Below are 8,551 nucleotides of genomic sequence, written 5' to 3' on the forward strand. Positions count from 1 at the left end.
CAAAGTTAAAATACTAACTATTCAGAGGAAAAACAGGTCAGCATCCAAGACTGGACTACATGGCCCAGTGGGCCCTGAATCCAGCACATGTGTACTAATTTAACTTAAGGATAATGCACCACCAAAGCACAATATCAGCAAACATAACACTAGCCTTTGGATTGGTTCTGCTTATTGACGCGTCTCACTATCCTGTCATGAAGAGGGTCCCAGTGGCAACATGAAGTTCTAAGTACTTGTTACACGTTATATATAATTCATTTGTGTTTGAATAAACATCCTCACAGGTGGCCAGGTAGGTAGCCATGATCTAAAATGTTAATAATAATAATAATGAGAATTCATATAATTTAAATGAGATTGATCAAATTGATTTGTATTTATTTTCTCTGCTTTATAGGAGAGGAGGGTTAAGAATAATCTCACCTGCATTATATTTTATCCAGCTCATGTGTTAATTCAGACGAAGTAATCGCAGAGTTTGCAGGATGTTAACACGTCTGAGGACCATAACATACCAACACGCTGTGTAGATTAGATTATAGATAGAAAAAGTGCTTAGTCTGAGAGTCATCTGCTATGAATACTCTGTGACAGCTTCTTCCAGACTGGTGTGCTGTTGATGTTATAGATTTGGGCACTGCCTTCTTCATCATTTTAGCAAATTCATGATGACACAGGCTTTTAATATTTTTCGCTTTGAATCTCCTGCATTTCTCAGCACTGACACAGCAGCTGGCAAGATAATATCGAGCTGAAATGAATGTGGGGTTGTCTCAAAGAGGAGCAAAGTCTACAAAGTGCAAATACTATTACATCTACTAGCTTGCAGTGTGATGTCTGCCTTGGCGATAAAATTGCATCTGCCCAACATTATATTAAAATGGCATCCACCCAAAATGAACAACTCCCCAATTAAAGCTGCACTGAGGAGGAAAAAAGATGGAACACTGGTGACCACACCCTTTACATCACCTGTGTGATGCTCTCTGTCAGGTAACCACCGCCTGAAACATTTGGTGCACTTTGGTGCATGTCAGCATCAACATCACTGCCCCAGAATAGTTTCTGAAATTGGCTGAAATTCTTGCACCTCACTTCTGAGTGTGTTGCTGTTGCTCTTCTTTTCTTCGTCATAATTTTTTCCTCTCTGCCATCTCCCGGATCCTCAAGGTAGCAGGTCCTCCTCCACACACTGCCTGGTAACCACAGCAGCAGCAGTCCTCTGGTCGGTTAAATCTGGTGGCTGCCAAAGAAGACTTGAACAAAAAATATGTAAATGCTAATTTAATCATTTTAAAATATGTTACCAAACAATATGATAGCAAATGCCAAAAATCATTCATACTTTGATAGTAAAAATGTTTAGAGATATCCACCAGTGCATCTGGATCCATGATAATAAAATATATTGGATGTTGTACTTGCTGTTGTCTGAATATCAAGTTGAACTACTGACACCAAGTGGCTCACAGGATGAACTGACATTGATATACTAAGTATGACCAATGAAACATCTCACCTTTGTTTTTGAACATTAATCCATCTTACTAAGAGTAAAACAGTACTGTATATTAGCTATAGGCTAAGTAACTAATTAGCTCTATTTGGAAGGTAATACAACATATTGGATTTGGTTTTAGATCTTTTCATATTTGAAAACCTTCACTGTAAACGGTACAGGGTTTTGCTGCTGATACTAACAACTCCAAAAGTCCAAAAATACTTCCAGTCAAACATACCACAGTAAAAATATTTATCATTCATTCATAATACTGACTACTACTTAGCTAATACTTAGCCTTTTTAAAAGAACATTGCATAAACTATCCCTCTGATGCACTTTAACAAAAACAACCGGTCATGAATGGACGCAAGGCTTCAAATCTAACTGAGCTGTGCAACTGCATATTTACTGATATGCATGCATTAGCACGTGCTGCCAACTAAAACAATCCTGAAAGTGCTAATGCATTTTGCGGTAATGAACGGAAATAATTGAATTAATGCAACCCTTGTATTATTGTTTGTTGTATTCAGGCCCCTCAGGACCTCCAGTATTCTCTTGGTAATCTAATGTTTGTTTATTTTGTGCGCACATGATGTATTCTGTGTTTTTCCTCTAAATAGTGTGAAGACATTTATTTAGGTGCTGGCAGAGAAACAATGACGTACATACAAGCAACAATAATTTAATCATTTCACATTGATAAATATAAAATTATGGTAAAGTGCATGGTAAAAAAAAAGTACAATAATAATTAATAATTGACTTCTGTGTTCAAACTGTATAAAGATATAGACTATGATGCATGTTGAAGGGGAAACCGCTTCCAGTTGTGGAATGACAATAAATAATCTGTCAACATCAAACAGGATTGTTGCCCCTCCTAATACTTTAATACTTTGTTCTTCATTTGACCTTGCCTTGAGTCTTCAACTGAGAAAGCACTTTGTCTACCTGCAACAGAGCAGAACAACAAACTTATAACAAGTTCACATAGCTTATAAATCACATTTATAGATAAGCAACTAGAGCAGACGTACAAGCTATGAGAAGAGGCATCATTTCTGATTTTGACAGATTTAACTAGATCATCACTAGATGCAGGCTGAGGTGTGTGAACAGTATAATTACTAAAAATGTGAAAATTTGTAATACTGCATTTATAATATACTGTTTTCAAAATGTTGATTCAATAGGTATGATCCTTGTAATTGGCAGACATATGAGATGTAATGAACTATATTATAAAGACTCATCACAATAACTGTTTGTAATTTGTGTTTTTAATTTAAAATATGTAAAGTAATATTTAGGTAAAATTCCAGCCTCAGTACAGAGCTGCAGTGAGACACTACGACTCACAGGGATGAACCAGTACGACTGTGATCCATAGCGAAGCTGTGACCTGGGCTTCATCTGACTGGCTGGAGCCAGAGCGTGGAGATGAAGGTGGGGAACAGATGAGAATGGAGGCAGATGAAACCCCATCCTGCACAGTTTCAACATGGGTTTGAAATAGTACATAAAAACAGCTCATAGAGAGTGGAAAACTGTTACTGACATTACAACAAGTAAACTAAGGTGAGTGGATAATTGATCTTGTCTAATGAACTGTGGAGAGATTTACCTGACGTCATTTAGGTCGCTGACTTTCCTCATCTCCAGTATACTCCTTCCCATTTCTTCCATTCGCTCCACTATCAACAAAAGTTCACATCAGTATGGACCAGTTAAACAGCCTTAAACACACACAGTATATTTACTACGATCAATGACAAAAAAATGTTTATTGCTCATTTCATTTCAGGTATGTTTGGTTTTCAATAAGGATTTTGGAATCTGAAAAATTCCCATTTGACTCAAACGCAGCAACGCCTACTGAACTGTCATAAACACGCTAATAGAGGCTTGTAAACACAAGTTCTGAGAACACATTAAGAGTTGCTCAAATTAAAGATTCAGCGCAGGACTTGCTCACCTAGAGGGATATTGTCCCTCTTCAGACTTTGACAGTTGTTAATGTGAGTCCTGGGAACAACGAGGTAGTGATGTGTGGCACCAGGCTTCATGTCTGGAAAACAAACCAGCTCTTCATTCTGTACAGAGACAGAGAGGGGGACAGTCAGGCATTTTAATTAACTTTTCTAAAAATAAATAGACATGAGGCTGTATTCACACTCAGCAGGATTTCTGTATCAGTCTGGTTGTTTACTATCTGGCAGAAGAGACAGTCTTCAAACACGTCCTGAGTCCCCATTACTGACTTCCTTGAAGGTGGAGCAGTGTAGAATGATAACACCTGGGTGTGTCTCTCTATCTGACGTCAGGAGTCAGGACAACCAGCGGAGACAGAGCTAATCAGTCCACACCTTTGCAGATGTCTCACACTGATGAATCAGTTTCTTAACAAAAACCAAACAAAACACACCATATTCACAGATATATTATTACTGACAAATAAATAACCCATATGGCTCATAAGGACTGGCTTTTGCCCTGCTCTAAAGCTGAGCTCTCTACATGTTGCTGAGAGAAAGATGTTGTCTAAACTCCTCACAATCCTGGACAATCTCTCTCATCTACTACACAGCCTCCCACACCCCATTAGGGGGAGATTGGATAAGGAAACATCCATCCTTATTATCATGATTTATGTCACTGCAGTTTATTGCATTGTATTCTGTTCCTGACCTCTTTTATCCAGCTCTAGATTTTCTTTCTAGTTGTGGTTTTCACTCTGCCATTATTACCAATTTTTGAATCTTAAATTTAATGTGTGTTTTTACACTTAAGCTTTTGCATAATATATAATGTTTTAAGTTAGTAAGTGGGTTTTGCTGCTGCTGGACAGCTTCAGGCTATGTCTTTATGCTAAGCTAATAACCTCTAGGCTTTATCTTTATATATCACAGGCAAACTTAATAAATAAGAGGCAACTTTATTTGTTATAATTTATATATGAATATATATGAAATCACTGTACACATGTGATGAAACACTGTCCGCCCAAAAAAACGTCACCTAGATTTAACTAAGCAATCCTCCGATTGGATTACCACATAGATGATCTTTTTTTTCAGTGTGACTTTTTTTGGGACGGGCTGTGTATGTGAGAATAAATTGGAAATGTAATAAAAATACATAGAAAACATAAAATAAATGAACCATAATATTTACATAAAAGATCAGTCTGCATAAGAATAAATAACAGTCAAGGCGTTTTAAGGTCAAAACCTTACTGAGGTATAGAGAGAAAAACTCAACAATTCCCCTTAAGCATGCACTGGGAGAGAACGGTGAAAAAAAAACCCAACTGGGTTCAGAAGGGCAGACACCGGACAGTAGACAGTAACAGACAAAATATGCTCAGAATATGATCAGGGAGAATGTCTAGCAGGCAGGTAGGATGTGGACCACACAACCTCGTTCCATAATGACTGTAAAAGCATCTTCCTCATGTTTGTTGCTAACCTGACCTAATGGACCAGACGTAGATGTTCTAATGCATTTAGACGTAGAGCCGTATATAAAGTATTTAAATTTTAAAAACAACTCTAAAACTAAAACTTGTTGTGTGCTGCAGTGTTCTGAACAAGTTGTAACTGCTTTAAAGTTTTCTTTGGGAGACCTGAGTATAGGACACAACAGCAGTCTAATCTTCTCAATTTAAAAACAGGTTGATTTCACAACGGACTTGACATGACTGTTCAAACCGAGGTCTGAATCTAATACAATACTCAGAAGCCAACACACTTCCACCATCATACCATTTTAGGCCATACAGACTTCCAAAGAAAAATATTAACTCACACAATAAAGGTCTTGAGGTAATTATTACCTACTCCTGAAGCTCTCTTGGTATTATTGACATGCATCAATACATTACAATACTTGTCACATAAGTCAACCTTATAAAAATGTGTAATAAATAAATGATGACCAACTACCCACAGTAACATCTACAACATACAGTACATACAGTGGTGTCTACAATGTCCTGTCTCGGTAACATCTGTGCTTCCTTCAGAAATAATGAACTTATCTGCCTCATTATCTCATTTACTGACTCAGCTTCCAGAACATATCCTTTCGAAGATTATGTAATTTCCGTGAGTGTTGTCAGTTTATAATTCTGTTATTCCTGGAGTTATAACAGGAACTGTAAACTTGGTAAACATTTGAATGTCCTTTTAAAGGCATCTTGTCAGTGTGGAGATTCATCCCCAGTGTCTTTTACTCTTCTGCAGTAATCCAAGTCCAGTCAAGAGCTCAAAAAAGCCCCATACAATGTCGGAAATAATGCTTGACTGGTGGAGCATTATTCTTTAGACGCTGAAGAAGAGATTCTTCCTGAGAAAAGAAATACTTTGATTAGAGATGCTGACAATCACAGGAGAAGACCATTTGAAATCACTGTCTCCAGTTCAGACAATAGTTAAATGGTTTTATTTGCCACAACCTGTTAAAATAGCAAAAGAATGTAAAGAAAAATCAATGAAATAAGGTGTAGGGAAAGCATCAGAGTCCTGATCACTCACAGTAACAAAACTGACAGTCTCTGGAATGAACTTATACGCCATGTACTTTGATATTTGGCTGATGGGTGCAAGCACATGGAGGTGGAGGTGATTTACTGAAATGTAGGGAGGTTGGTGGAACCCCAGCCTGTGGAGGAAAATGCTACAATCAGATGGTGCACAGGCATTTCAACGTAGAGGAATTAAACATTTGTGTAAAAAAAAATAATAATAAAAAAAAAGGAGGGAGCGTGTTTTCCTGCCTCACACTTAATTCGTCACTTGAAGCAAAATAACTTTTATGGAACAGAGTGGGATGAGAATATTGATACCGCTTTAATGTTTCAAGCTGATAATGTTCTACAGCCTGTTATAGTCTGTTAGCTTAGCTTAGCACAAAGACTAGAAACAGGTGGAAACTGCTAGCTTGGCTTGGACCACCCAGGAGCCCTGTATTTAACATACAGATAAGAGTGGTATCAGTCTACTCATCTAGCTCAGTACCAGATAGCACATAACCAAAAGTATTTTATTTAGGTAGAAGATACAAACATACACACCACCCGTCTCCATCTACCTTGTGTCCTTCATATCAGTGATTCCCTGCTCACGTAGCACATCTTTTCCCATTTTAGCCATCCTTTTCACTGTTGGATACAAGACTCATTAAAGGCCAGACTCCAAACAAAATAGAACAAAACACAATCTGTGTATGCAGAACAAACATGCAGCATGGGGTATTTTATATAGGACTTGATAACTTGAAGCAGTAGAACATACTAGCACAAGAAGACATTTCAAAGCTTTAGTAATTGCATTTTGTAAATATAAGCAAATTCAAAGTTGAATGCCTGCCAGTTCTACCACTGTACATCACCTATCCTTTTTGATTACAGGGTTTAATCCATTGGCAACTGAGAATGCTGGTCATTGTAGTTTCATAAATAAAATATTTGCCCATTCCTTTTGTAATTTGTGTTTTTAATTTAAAATATGTTAAGTAATATTTAGGTAAGACTCCAGCCTCAGTACAGAGCTTCAGTGAGACACTACGACTCACAGGGATGAACCCAGTACGACTGGGACCCGTAGCGAAGCTGTGACCTGGGCTTCATCTGACTGGCTGGAGCCAGAGCGTGGAGATGAAAGTGGGGAACAGATTTATTATAATTTTTTCCATTTAATAAATACATTTTAGGGCATTTTTGACATTATTTGATAGCGGTAGTAGTTGTAGTTTATATTTTTGTCAGGTAAATAAAGGTTCTAGCAAATCACAGATTTCACAGTTTTATTGCGTTTTGGGAAAAAATCTAAACTGTCCTGGAAAAAGGATTTTAAGTAATACAGTACTAGTATGGTAGCAGTAGCAGGGGCTGTAGCAGCATTATTACAAGCGTAATCTGAAGCAACAGCACCAGTTCAGCAGACATAAAGGTTCATTGGTATTTACAGTAATTACATTTATAATTGTTTGTACTGATTTCTGATCACTGACCGAGGTCGATGTGTCCCCTATGCAGTGAGAAGCAGCTGTGTATGTGCTGTTTGGGTACAACCAGGTAGTGGTGTGGAGCAGCGGGGTCAATGTCTCTGAAACACACCAGCTCCTCATTCTGTTAGAGACAAGGAAAATGTTCCAAACAGGCATTTAAACTGTAGGCCAGTGAATGCAACACTGTTAAAGTCATATATAGTAAATCAGCATGTGAGCAGTGGCCACCTGGTCTTTCTGTACCCACTGCCTTTAGATTATCCATAAAACACACATTTTCATTCACATCATTTACACAAAATACACCTTCTATTGCTCGGTAGATCCATATATTTCGTGTCATTACTACACTATATACACATATGTGTGTAATTTTTCTTTCTCCTTTCATGGTTTACTTTTTGTTTTTACTGTTTTTTTCTTTAGTCCTCCCACGTTCGGGATCATTACTGTCTACCATCTTGTCTTGTCTTATCTTATAACTCCTTTACTGTATCTTACCGTAGTGACTGAATCAATGAATCAAGAGTTAAAATTAGCTCTACTTGAAAATGAAGGCGTAGTTTACTTTAACGCAAGTGAAGTTAATCGTCTCCGTATTTAACTTTAGTAAAAGAAAAAAACCTACCTTTGCCACAACTTCCGCTTCTTTGTCTTCATTTCTGGCTATTAAACAGAAAATACAACTTTCAACGCTGTCCTCTTCGCTCGGTGTCTCTTTGTTTGTCGACATGTTTCAATAACGTGACAGCTGGAAGCTCAGGAAACTTTGGTAAACACTTCCGTGTTACGACTAGAGAGACGGCTGTGGTTGCCGTAGTAACGCCTCTCTCTGACCAATCAGAGTATTGCAGTGTTTCACGTCACGACCTCCTCGGACGGGAAACATAAGAATGACGTATGATGAAATGTCACATGGAAAACAAGAAAGACAAGTTGAAACTAAACGGTGGATAATCGCCTTTATACACAGGTTTAACAACAAAATCTAACACCATTCATCTATGCACTCCTGAATTTTCAACCACAGGA

General features: G+C 37.7%; 2 protein-coding genes across 3 annotated transcripts; both read right to left on the reverse strand.

Moving 5' to 3' along the window:
* Nucleotides 1–1,667: 1,667 nt before the first annotated feature.
* LOC113149826 (histidine triad nucleotide-binding protein 3-like) lies at nucleotides 1,668–4,482 on the reverse strand. The gene is made up of 5 exons (XM_026342161.1): nucleotides 3,684–4,482; nucleotides 3,486–3,603; nucleotides 3,135–3,204; nucleotides 2,870–2,996; nucleotides 1,668–2,461 (listed from the first exon to the last, which is right to left on the reverse strand). The coding sequence occupies exons 1-5, from the start codon at nucleotides 3,762–3,764 to the stop codon at nucleotides 2,414–2,416; spliced, it is 444 nt and encodes a 147-aa protein (XP_026197946.1). The 5' UTR covers nucleotides 3,765–4,482; the 3' UTR covers nucleotides 1,668–2,413.
* A 126-nt stretch (nucleotides 4,483–4,608) lies between these two features.
* Nucleotides 4,609–8,298, reverse strand: LOC113149825 (histidine triad nucleotide-binding protein 3-like). 2 transcript variants are annotated; one of them, XM_026342160.1, is made up of 5 exons: nucleotides 8,148–8,298; nucleotides 7,523–7,640; nucleotides 6,602–6,671; nucleotides 6,046–6,172; nucleotides 4,609–5,857 (listed from the first exon to the last, which is right to left on the reverse strand). In XM_026342160.1, exons 1-5 carry the CDS (start codon nucleotides 8,250–8,252, stop codon nucleotides 5,777–5,779), a joined length of 501 nt encoding a protein of 166 aa, XP_026197945.1. In that variant the 5' UTR covers nucleotides 8,253–8,298; the 3' UTR covers nucleotides 4,609–5,776. The 2 variants fall into 2 exon arrangements, with proteins under 2 accessions (XP_026197945.1, XP_026197943.1); XM_026342158.1 differs by having other exon boundaries at nucleotides 4,609–6,172.
* Between the last annotated feature and the right edge of the window lie 253 nt (nucleotides 8,299–8,551).

Source organism: Anabas testudineus, chromosome 24 (genome assembly GCF_900324465.2).
Source record: "Anabas testudineus chromosome 24, fAnaTes1.2, whole genome shotgun sequence".
Taxonomy (NCBI): Eukaryota; Metazoa; Chordata; class Actinopteri; order Anabantiformes; family Anabantidae; genus Anabas; species Anabas testudineus.

What these genes read in the sequence shown, in the direction of transcription:
- LOC113149826 (XM_026342161.1), bottom strand. Translation starts at nt 3,764, where the DNA reads ATGGGGACTCAGGACGTGTTTGAAGACTGTCTCTTCTGCCAGATAGTA. An exon ending in ATACAGAAATCCTGCTGAGT is followed by an intron (nt 3,604 to 3,683) that starts GTGAATACAGCC and finishes GTCTCTGTACAG; the next exon opens with AATGAAGAGCTGGTTTGTTT. An exon ending in AGCGACCTAAATGACGTCAG is followed by an intron (nt 2,997 to 3,134) that starts GTAAATCTCTCC and finishes GAAACTGTGCAG; the next exon opens with GATGGGGTTTCATCTGCCTC.
- LOC113149825 (XM_026342158.1), bottom strand. Translation starts at nt 8,252, where the DNA reads ATGTCGACAAACAAAGAGACACCGAGCGAAGAGGACAGCGTTGAAAGT. An exon ending in AAGCGGAAGTTGTGGCAAAG is followed by an intron (nt 7,641 to 8,147) that starts GTAGGTTTTTTT and finishes TGTCTCTAACAG; the next exon opens with AATGAGGAGCTGGTGTGTTT. An exon ending in ACTGATATGAAGGACACAAG is followed by an intron (nt 6,173 to 6,601) that starts GTAGATGGAGAC and finishes TTTCCTCCACAG; the next exon opens with GCTGGGGTTCCACCAACCTC.